At 32.5% G+C, this 12,463-nt stretch overlaps 1 protein-coding gene across 5 annotated transcripts in view; it reads left to right on the plus strand.

The window, feature by feature from the left end:
• The window catches only part of LOC124368811 (single-stranded DNA-binding protein 3-like), a 99,684-nt gene that overhangs the window by 60,143 nt on the left and 27,078 nt on the right, over positions 1-12,463 (plus strand). For 3 of the 5 annotated variants that reach the window (XM_046826209.1, XM_046826211.1, XM_046826210.1), the window contains one exon: positions 10,128-10,193. The exons of the other annotated variants lie outside the window; for them this stretch is intronic. In XM_046826209.1, the coding sequence (XP_046682165.1) occupies positions 10,128-10,193 (66 nt within the window). The remainder of the gene's footprint in view (positions 1-10,127; positions 10,194-12,463) is intronic. 5 annotated transcript variants of the gene reach the window in all.

Below are 12,463 nucleotides of genomic sequence, written 5' to 3' on the forward strand. Positions count from 1 at the left end.
TTCAACAATCATTTTCTTGATGAGCTTAAGTAACTTTAAATAACTTAAAAAAATAACTTAAAAACTAGCCTAGCGTTGGGTAGCTTTTTGTCAATTAGTAGTAAGTTAACAATGAGAAAGTCTAAACTAACTTATTGTATGAGTGGCCAGATAGGCCTAGTCTTGTATTAGTCCAAATTTGATCAAAAGCCTTAATTGTATGATTTGAATTCCTAAAACTAACTATGTAGGTAAATGGCCAGATAGGCCTAGTCCTAAATTAGTCCTAATGTAACTATACAACAATCAGGGATTTATTCTGTTCAAGAGTCAGCTAAGTTCCTGGAACAATTTTAATGTTGTGATTTTTTTGAGATGAAAATGATTAATGTTGTTAATTTAGAAAGATTTGACCAATTGGGTTTTTAATTTTTGAAACAGTTCGGCCCTCCCGGTTCAGAGTGATGTGGGTTTCAGTGGTGTGTATGGATATAAAATGGAAGTTTTAAGGTTTTTGAGGTTGAAGAAAGATATTTTCCAAGCAAAAGGAAGGCAGTTTTTAGTTGTACTTGCGTGACTTGCAGTTATCCAGAATTGAATTTCTTCATTAATGTGGTACGAACTTCTTCATAACCTATATCTTGACTGAGCACGTTTTTATTATGTTTTGTCGAAAATTTTAGTAAAAAGCAGAAATTTATTGTTCAGAATGTAGATTTGTTTATATAATACTGAATCAAACTGAAAAAGTAGCACTTATTTACTGATTTATCAGGATTTTTGCGGATTTTAATTGAAGAGTAAAAAATTTGCAGCCGCCACACACAACAGTCGTCCCGGAAGTTATGGTTAATGTGCAACAACCATGCAAACTACTCAAGTTGTCGATACAAGTGGCAGAGGTATCAGTTTCTCTGGTGGCCTCTTTTACAGTTAGATTCAAGCCAAAACTTGTTAAACTATTTTTAAAATCTAATATGGTTTTATTACTACATGTATTACTAAAATAACAGTATATAGCCTACGCGACTAACAATGACCCTGGAATGGTCCAAACAGTTATCATACATAACCAAAGAAATTACGGTAAATATATATTTGGTTGTGAAAATTGTTATTTCAGAACCAAAAGAGTGCCTAAAATAACGTTTAGTGAGTGAAAAACAATAACAAACTACGTGAAATGAATTTTAGCCAAAGCCTACACAGATTCGATAATTCATCAAACATATTTCAGTAAAAAGAAATTTATTTATTCTAAAATATATTTATTTGCACTACTGCAATATCTAACAACTCACCACACACTAAACACAACACTAAAACACAAATAAAACTTACTAATAAACACGTCTCGTCACAGAAACAAATCAGAACGGCAGCGACAACATGGCGGTCACAATAAACTGCATCGTTTTCTTTTACGTTCCAAACTACGAACTTGGTACGTTGCAACTACAATACAAAGAGGAATAAAACTATAGTATTCCTTAGGATTTTTTCCCGAATCCAATGGTGCATGAATCGAATCGAATCGATACGTTGCCGGAATATACTGTAATGAGTGATTATGCAAGGGAATGTTTGATCGTCAAAATTTTGACGAACAACATGACAGAATGGAAAATAACCGTCAAAATTTTGATGAACAACACTTGGGGGGTTAAAAAAATATAGGGGTCTGATTATTTTGTGATACTGTATTATTTTTTATTCCTAATAGCCACCACTAACAAAACAAAAAAATTAGAGTTGGTAAAATGTAAAAAAGAATTTTAAGTTAATTACGCGTTATGAGTCAAAATTGAAAGATAAATTCCGCGTGGGAAGGGTTAAATGTCAGAATAAATCAGTATTTAGCAATAATCCTTGTATCAAAATGCAAACATGATTATTAACAGACACTACACATAGACTACCATATAAAAGTATCATACACATAATTATTAAATTTAAAATAATATATATTTTAAATGTAAAAATAACAATCAGAATAAAAATGCTGGACGAAGTTGAACCTATCTATTTTGGGAATAGCAGATTTTAGGGTATACTGTTGATAAGATTTAACACATTAAAGAGATAAGGTGAAAGAAATGAACAATAGCAGATTAGCATAGAAGGGAGAAAAGATTCACTGTGATTTGAGAGAGGTTTACTGCTGTTTGTATAAATAATAGGCTGCAAGTCTTCCAACCAAGATTTTCCACTGAGTCAGAATGAATTGCACTGCTGCAAAACTCACTAAACCGTGTAAGAAGGGATGTACAGAGCTTTGGTGGAAAAAGTATTTTTTAAAAACTACTCATTTTTTAAGCCAAAAAAATAGTTGAGTGATCGTTTTTGATTTTATGTATTATACAGGGTGATTCAAAACTAAACGCCAAAATCTCTCTAGAGCTTATTCTATAGCTACAAAACAAGTAAAAAAGTTCATATAACCATATGCCCGGAAACGCTTTCCGTTAGCGAGTTACGCCTAACGAAAGATTTCGCGGCCGGATTCAGAACCTTGGTGAAGTCCAGGCCGTATAAAAATGGTTAAAGGTATTTACAAAGATATCAAATACGATTGTTTTTAATTTTATGTTTTTTTATATCTTAGACAAATTTATTAAAATTCTCCCAAGAGCTGTAAATTGCAATTACTTTTCAATGATATCTACGTAATACACAAGAATTGGTGCAAAGAAATAACACATTTTTGTGTTAACGTAAATTTTCTCCATAAATGTTAAAGAAAGGTCATTTTTTTCTTAAACAGTATTTGTAGAACATTAATTCTGAAAAGATTCATGTGAATTACTTGGGGAAAAAATTAATAATAGGTAATTGAAATTTATGCTTTATTTAAAAATAAACAGACGCACAAGACAAAATGCATATTCTTTATCTGCATAAAATATTAACTAATGTTTTAGGTTGTGAGTTAACAGCTGATCATGTTATCAACACTTTTTTAAATCGTCATATTTTCTTTGCAAAGGTTGGCAATATCAGCTGTATCAACAATTAAGTTCATGAAGTAATATTTGAATAACCTTTATGGAGAGTTTTGTATGGGTGGGCTGTAAGATTGTATTTTGTGAGATCCTGTGATTATTTGGAAAATATTTTATACAAGTGTATAGAAATATTTTATTAAATATTTATTTTTAAAATATTTATATTAAATATTTTTATAAAAGTGTATGTCATTATCTTAGTAAATAATGGCAGATACTGAAATGGTAGTATTCGTTTGGAAGAGTATACGAGACATGATACTGATTTACCGGCAAAGTTAACAGAATGTTAGCTGCAGTTTTCAGGAATACAATACAATACAATACAATACAATACAATAATTCTTTATTACAGTATCATCAAGATACGTAAGGTAGTCAATAACATTAATCTTTGATAGTTGTAATTATTTTAATTCATGAATTTTGGCATTTCGTCTCTTCCATTGTTGAGCACCTCAAAAAATTCTTCATAGAATAGAGAGGTCTTGACTTGAGCCAGTTTGAGAGTCCTGCTGCCCAGTGATTTCTTTCCCGAGAGCTTTTTTAAAGATGTGGGTAAGCGTTTGTACACTTAACGTCCGATGTATGATGGTTTTCCCTCTGAATTGGGCAGTACATGGGAATGGCAGAACGTAGTTTGTGGCATTCCGGGTGATTGTGGGTGTGGATAATTCCCCTTGTAAGTCGCATTTAGAGTCTCTAGTATGACAGTTTTTTAGGTAAAGGGCTAACAACAGTGAGAACTCCTAGAGATTCAAATGCCTCCCTACAGCCTGTCCAGTGGTTGCAAGTTGGCCAAGGCACGAATGTGGCTTATCTCTGTAGTAACAGAATCCCGATTTAGGGTTGCCTCTGAAGTCCCCCCCCCAGACCGTTATGGGCCATAGCGGATATGTGATTCCATCATCGAATAGTTAGGCGATTTTGCAGCTATCAATCCACCTGACCCAGTGGTATTCTCTTGATTACATAGACTCCGGAACTAAGTATTCTGCAGAGGCTATCTATGTGGCTAGTCCATGTGAGGGCCGTCATCAAGTGTCACACCTTAATAAGTTTGTTTCTTTCTCTGACGTAACACCGTAAGTTTCAATGCTGGCCTCTGGCAAGTCGACTGAAGTTAATGTAAATGTCTATGAAGTCATTTAACACCAGATCATTATGGTTGGTGTAGTTAATTTACTTTTTCAAATGGGATAGGGAGAGTCCTGGGAAAAGCCTTGTGCACTGTCATTATTCAGAAGGACTGTTTAGTGTCGTCAGCATACATTACACATTTTGAGTTACTGTTAGTTTTTATGATATCTGGCAATCATTCACAAAACAAGATAAATAAAACTGGGCCCATGGAACGGATCCTCCTTGTTGCGGGACTCCTCTTGTAACTGGCTGGGGGTTAGACCTTACATAATAACTTTGTATCCTTTTAACATTTTTTTTGGACTTCAACTATCTGTGTGCGCCCTTGAGGTAGACTGGCAAACCATGCATTTTTCTTTGTCTTTTTACTCCTACAACTTCAAGTTTTTTAATATTTGTTCATAGACCCAGAACACAATCAAAAGCCTGCTGTGGTCAAGAAGCGATCGCTGGAGACAAGTTTTGCGGTGCGTCCAACTGATCACTGAAACGAATTCAATAAAACTTGTGAGAGCACTAGCAAGTGGATTTTCCTTTCAGGAACCCATGTTGATCTTCGCTCAAAGATTGTTCATGGTTAAGATAGGAATAGTATTGGTTAAGACATCTATCTCATGATTTTAGAAAAAGGTGAGATCAGTGATATAGGCCGAAAGTTTTTTATTCAGTGAGTAACCCTTTTTATGTAGAGGGTAGATTATTGAGACTTTTAAGAGCATTGGAAATAGGCTGTAAGCAAAGGAGAATTAATTGATTATGCTTTGCAATAGGAAACGGCAAGTTGTTTGAGCGCAGTCTTAACATTTTTGCTGGTACCGACCCAAAAGGCTAACTGTCGCTCCAAACCCTCGTCCAATCCCAAAAAGAGAGCTTGGGCTTCAAGAAGCTATTGCATCTTTGACATCTATGGAAGAAACATGTCTAAATCTAAAAGGGGAGGAGTGGTTGATAGAGGGTCGTGAGTACTAGTCATGTATATTATGTGGAGGTCTCTGTTTTAAAGGTTTCTCCAGCTATTTGAGAGAAGATATTTGTTAAACTCATTGGGCTATGTTTCAATGGATCCTTTCTTGTTACGCGTCTAGCAGGATTACAAGTTTGTGATCTCGATGACTTTTGCTGTGCTCTCTGCAGTAATTACTTGCCATATAGCTCTTGGTTTATTTTGTGCTTGGGTTGATATGTTGAGAGGTTGCACTCGCGTTTTATTGCCCAAAGCCTCAAATCATAATACCTTCATTTTCTTGGACCATCAATTCGTTTAACTTTTTGATCACCACTGTTTGGTACATGGTGCATAGCCGAAAGGAATGCAGATCTGTACGAGCAGCAAGTTGATCACAAAATAATCTAGGGTTAGTTCTCCCTTTTGATCTTGATTTTTTCAAAGGGCATGCCATCAAGAGCTCTTCATTACTGGTTGATAAAATCTGTGTATGCTTGATCTGGCCGTTTAATCCGGTGAACGACTTGCCATTTCTCTTTTTGATTAAGAGGTCTTTTAAGGAGTCCAGGTTTTTGTTGCAAAAGTTTCTTCTGTATGTTTAATTTGCGTTTTTGTTTCTTTTTGGTTCAGTGTCAATTTTTACAACTTCCAGTGTGGTCTGACATGCCAGCTTTCAAAAACTTTAAATTCAATATGATTCTCTTGAATATTGGTGCAATATCATATCAATTGAAGTAGCCGTAGCTGTTAGTAATGCGGGTTGGCTGGTAAGGAAACACTTCTATATTATGTGGGAGGAGAGTTTCATTTTCGAGTATTTTATTTCCCCTGCTGAGTCCTTGATCTGTCATGTTTACATCACCCATTAAAAGTAATGGCCTCTCTTTAGTGGTGTGTTGCTTCTAGAATATTGCCATGATTTGTATATAGCTGCCTCAACTTGTCCTCTAGGGGAACGGAACATTCCTTAGAATTAGAGACTTGTTTTTTTGTTTATAATTTCGCCATGGCTGCTTCACATGTAAATGTGTGCACAATTGAGAGATGTCGATAGCGCTTATGCCTTGATACTCTCTGAATCTTTGGTGAATATGGCAACTGCCTCCAAGTTTGTGGCTGTCTCTACTGTAGTCAGTCAAGCAGAGTATATCCCAGGGATTCGTGTGTTGCTAAGATATTTCGGTGGATTTAAATCCGTGTCAGTAAGAATCAATAGGGATGGTGAGATAAAAGTTTATAAAGTGATTTAACTGTCAACTTTCTTTGCCAAGCCCTCTTATATTCTGATGTAACACACTTCAGTTTTTGGTTTGGATCATGAGATGTTTTGATAAAAGTGACTGTTGCAAGACCTCAAGTTTTTGGTATTTTCTTCAATTTGGGAATGATGAATGTCATGGAACTTGTATGTTTTTTGTGATGCTTTACTGACCTCCTCTCGAAGCACTAAAAAATTAACTAGTTGACCTGATTTGATTTTTTCCTCACATTGCAACAATTCAGTTCTTCACTTGGCTTCTCTGGTGGATAATTCAGGCCCAGTTAAGGTATTATGAGCAAATGGTACAAGGAGTTACAGTAAGAAAGTGGTCCTTTCTTCAATCTTCTTCCAGAATCTGCTTTAGCTAAAAAAGTTCTTTGAATGGAGCCAATTTAGTTTGGTCACTGTATTTCTGGAGTTTTCTCTCTAAAAATTTCTCGGTAAGAGTCCCTTGCTCCAGTAGTTTTGGGCTGTACAAATAAACGTGTTTGCGAATACTAAGCACATTTACCGTATTTAGTGTGAGAGTTCTATTGTTAAGCAATGTGAGTCATCCAATAAACTCTCTTCAATGCGACAGAAGACAATAACTGAATTTATGTCTTTTAACAATTAATATTATACTCAATAATAATATCAGTACTGTACGTCCAATTTTTGTTTGATTTCACTTCTTAATACAGTAATATAACTCATACTTAACCTATAAGTTTCAATTTGGTACTGTATTTAACTTCATTATTTATGCACTGTACCGTACACAATTTGTCTTAATAAAATACTGTATGTCTATTTAATTAAAGTTTTATTTGTTTATGTACGAAATGATGCACCCATTTTCATTTTTTAAGCTATTAGTCCCTATAACTGTTCATTATCGTTATAAATAATTCCTCCTTGACCTGTTCGGATTAACCGACGTTCGGATTACACGTGTTCGGATTAGCGAGACTCCACTGTACTCATAATTATTAAATTTTAAAATAATTAATATTTTAAATGTAAAAATAACAATCAGTATAAAATGCTGGTCGAAGTTGAACCTATCTATTTTGGGAATGCAGATTTAGGTATACTGTTGATAAGATTTAACACATTAAAGAGATAATGTGAAAGAAATGAACAATAGCTGATTAGCATAGAAGGGAGAAAGATTCACTGTGATTGTGAGGAGAGTTTACTGCTGTGTTGTATAAATAATAGGCTGCAAGTCTTCCAACCAGATTTTTCACTGAGTCAGAAGGAATGGCTCTGCTGCAAACTCACTAAACCGTGTAAGAAGGGATGTACAGAGCTTTGTGGAAAAGTATTTTAAACTACTCATTTTTTAAGCCAAAAAAATATTTGTGATCGTTTTTGATTTTTGTATTATATATTTATTTTATCAAGAGTCAACAGTACTTGCGGCCATCTTGATTTTAGCAACGTAATATCAGTTTTAAATGTTAAGCTGTCTGAAGACCTATGTCATTGTTGAGATAAAATTAATACACATCCAAATGCTTTTAGTTTTTGATTGTTTTATTTATTGTTTGGAAAAAACTAAATGTTTAGTCTTTTATGTTTAAATATTTTTAAAAGTTATACAAGTTACATTAAAAACTTAAAATTTTTGGGGCGCATACTAATTATATCTTTAAAGTGAGAAAATATCCCATAATTCTATGACCATATATAATTTCTTAAAAATGTTTAACATCATTCTTTTGGGTAAACTTCAAGGTCTTTTTGCTTTAGCTGGCTTGCCCTTCCTTAACCCTTTTAGGAGCAGCCATTTTGATATCGCCGGTAAAGTAGAATAGTGTGGAAGACCAACCGGCGATATCACAACAGTGCATACAGTATTTTTCCGCTCTGGAACGAAGATTGCCATATCGTCAGCTCATTATTATTAGTTTTCCACTACCATATCGGGTAATGTGTCACTGAACCCTGACTGAATGGTAAAAAATTCACCACTTACAACAACCACACAAATGCAGTTTCTTGTTTGTTTGTATTGAATATATTTATAAACAGGTGTAAAACAACAATAATAGTTATACTGGCATTGTATACATTGTGTAACTTTGTACACTTTTGTTTTGTTTTTTTTTTTTTGTACATAATGTAAATAGTAGTGTTGGGCATTTTTAGATGAGTTATTTATTCTATATAGTTCATCCTAAATATATAAAAAACCACAGACTTTTTTTTACTTTGTTTTAATTGTCTTCACTATTGATGTGTCATATATATGTGTTGCATGTTTGTTAGTAAAAATACTAAGAACTTTAATATTTGTTATTGAATTGTTTTGAAATTTGAAACACTTTTACAAAATAGAATGCAGAAAAAATTAAAATAATTCTTAATGTATAAATATACGTAGGTTGCCTTGAAACTAACGCATATTCTAAATTTTTAACTTGGTAAAATATATGTTTCATACTATAAATATTTTCAGGATTTTTCAAAAGATCAACTATTTTTTAAGGCAATTAATTTTTGCATTTTGTTTACTTTCAGGTGATTTATTGTCAATATTTATTAAATTATGTTTCATCCTACTATTATAGATCATTCTAGATGGTTCTTACATGAAAACACAATATATAGTGTTGATGAGAGTCATATCGACGATTATGAGGTTGTTATTAGTTACATTGTTGACAATAATTGTGTATTTTATAGTTAGCTTTATGAGAATTTTTCTGTTCTGGAAGTTGAACATTTAAAAAGTACTTGATATGTTTCTTAATAAATTTGAACTCCGTTAAAGGGGGTTGTTTCCAAAAAGTTAGTGTAAATGAAATAAACAAGTATACGATTTTGAAATTTGCAAGATTTTGACTTAAAGTATAATTTTGCACCATAAAAATTACAAAAACCTCCAAATTTTGATTGAAAATATTCTTAGTTATTTTTTATTTAGATTTTTTGACAGGATTACAATTAGGGTTTCTTATTAGTCAAATAAAGAAAAACAACAGCTATTTTACTAACACGTAGCAAAACTAAAAAAAGAGTATAGCACTTTTGTGTACACTTAATAAAAATGGATGGCACTGAAATGGTTAAATAGTGTCCATTTCTATCAGATTGTCCATCAGATGTGCAATCTTCTTAGTATTATCGTTTTTTCTCATTAAAGCTTAAAATTATATACAGTTCACTTACTGCTAAAAGAATTTCTGTAATAAAGAATTTTTTACTTTGACTTTGCTCACATTTAAGATGTGTATAGATTCTACTTGCAGTTATTTTCTCCTGAAATGTTATAGAGCCACTTTTCATAAACAAAATTTTGAGTTTTACTTCTAATTATAACATTTATTAGGCCTATCTTATAATTTAATCCATTCTGTACGTTCAAACTGAGAACCCAACAGCTGGTATCTCCGTAGTTTAAGTCTCCGATTACACAGTTGTATAAATCCTTATTAGTATCTTTTAACAGGAATTCAAGACGTATCTCATCAATATTCAAAACCTTGATAAAGGAAATTTTTGTAATTAGAGGAAAAATAGCACGTGATTATAAAACGAACTACTCACTCAGTGGATGGACCCTGAAGTTTACTAACAGATTCGTTAGGACTTTCTTACTATAGGATTTAATGCAGAAATATTATTGGCTTGATCCGATAACAAGTTGTCTGCACACATTTTTGTTTAATTCCCTTACGATTTGTGTTTTTCAAGTTCCAAGGTTTTTCTTATTTAGCACTGAAAATGTAGCAATTGGAAGAGGTGTACTGTGGCAGTACCTGTACGACCTGGACTCGAATGGTGAATCTATCTGTTTGTCTAGGTTCGGTGGGCCCCTACTCACCAGCCGGTCACAGAATGCCCACTCCCAGCCCTGTAACTCGGCAAGGTGATTTTTTTTCTGGTTTGATTTTTAATCCCCTTTGAAAAGCTAATTTTTTACTGGTCTTTTTTATTTCCACTTGATGGTGTGTACCTTACCATTCCTGTTCGTAGTATAGTAATGTGTATACAGATGAGCCAAAATGAAACAAATTCAGTCTATGTAGATTGAGTGGAGTAGAATTGTTTAATCATTTTTGTTTAAACCTAAGAGTTGAATACTTGTATATTAAACTATTATTTTTGAAGTATTTTTGCTAACAATAATTCAAGTTAGTACACTTCTTCATTTTTCAACTTTATTCTTTAATAATGATTTTCTGTCTTTCATATTTTTGTAAAGTTCTAAAATTGCAGAACAATGTTTTTTAGGTTTCAGTGCAATGCAATCTATTTTCAATCGTTTAAGGATTAGATGCTCTAAATCTTTCCCAGTAAGTTATCCTTACTACTTTGAAATATCTATTGGAGTTGAGATGCAGTAAGAGAAAGAACATATCGGGAAGGGTATTTATTTTTGTTTAATGTTTAACAATAAATAATTATAAAGAATTTGACGTGGTACATGATATGATGAAGATTATTTGTTAAATTTTGTTTTAGCTTTAAAGGGAAAGATTTGAATCACATTAAAAGATCATTTGTATTATGTAGTACTCGTAAATTCTTTTTCTACATTAAAATTATGAACTTATTTAATGCATCGGTGTGCAGATTAGTCTGTTAGGGTATTTTATAATTAGTTTATATGTATTCATAAAAATTTGATGAATGTTTTAATTTAACTCTAAACAGGCCAATTTTAAATGAATCTTTTAAGCAGTTATTTTTAATATGTGTCTTTAAGCTCGTAAAATATTAAATATAACATGTACAGAGAAACAATCTAAAAGCGCATCCATAATTATCGTAATATATCATTTAATTTAATTTTGGCTCCCCTTCCTACTTCAAAATAATGTTTCTGTTGTGTTCAATGCAAAGACAGGTACAACACACATGTGGTGTACAATAAATATCCATTTGCTCTGTATGCTGGTAGGAGTCATCAGCTTACGTCTGAACTTAGACCTTATCTTTTTCTGGTTTTGGAAACTACTTAGCATTCTGTTCTGTGTAGACCTTGGCTGTGGCATGTGTATTAATCCTGTATATTGTTGACTATTTATTGTTGGTGATAGCATCAACGGTTTTAAATAATTGTTATGAAAATTTGTCATTATCAATTTGATTGTTTGAATTGTTGCTGTAAATTTGTTGTTAACAGTTACTTTATTTACAGCATCGTCAGCTGCATGATAGTTAGTTCTATAAAACAATTACCTATTCAAATCTATGAATTGTATTTTTATTGCACGATACTTGAATACATTAGTAATAGTGTTTTAATCGTTTTTCAGATGAGCCTTATTTACATGTGTGAGTAAAACGAGTAATTTGGCAGAGTTATGTGCCTAGTTTTCTGTTAGTGTAAACTCAGATATGTTATTGAGCTGCCGAATTACTCGCTTACTAGTCTATATTGACAGGGTGTTACGGATGGAGTTTGTAGCCAATTTAGACTAATTAGCTGTTCGATTTGACATTTGGTTACTAAGCAGCCATCCGGCTGTCAACTCGGCCAATAGTCAATTAGTGTACTTAACTTTTAAACTCTTAATTTAAAAATGGTAATGTATTTTGGATATTTTGTTAAATATGGAGTAAAATAGGGCAAATAGGGTTAGTGGTAAGAAAAAAAAAATTAAAAACTTATGTTAATGAAAATCCATATTTTTTTATACTTCAGTGTGTAAAGTTTGATAGTTTTTGTTAAGATTACTTATAAATTTCAACTTGCTCTTTAATACTGTTCTACTTGTATATATTTTTTCTATACTGCAATAAAATAATATAGTATATGCAGGCCTGTATTTAGGCATAGGGCGGCAAGACTTGGGAGATGGCAGAATTTAAAAGTTTATTTTTCATATTCATAGTAAAATATTTGCAAACTATAAACCTACATGTGTAATACATTTTTGTTAGGGGTATGTGGAGGTAACTGTGGGATAAAAACATTTTGTATAAAGGATCCCAAAAAACATTATTACTATATTACATTTTTTTTAAATGGTGGAATATAATACCTGTTAAAGTGTGATAATATAATAAATATTAGAATTTGAGATAGCCAATTTATTCTTCATTTTATCTAGTTTCAGAAAATATATAATAGTATCCCGGTTCTCTTGAAGAAAAATTAAATATATTGTAAAAACCACAAATAGTACACAA

The sequence above is a fragment of the Homalodisca vitripennis genome, chromosome X, assembly GCF_021130785.1.
Source record: "Homalodisca vitripennis isolate AUS2020 chromosome X, UT_GWSS_2.1, whole genome shotgun sequence".
Lineage (NCBI taxonomy): Eukaryota > Metazoa > Arthropoda > Insecta > Hemiptera > Cicadellidae > Homalodisca > Homalodisca vitripennis.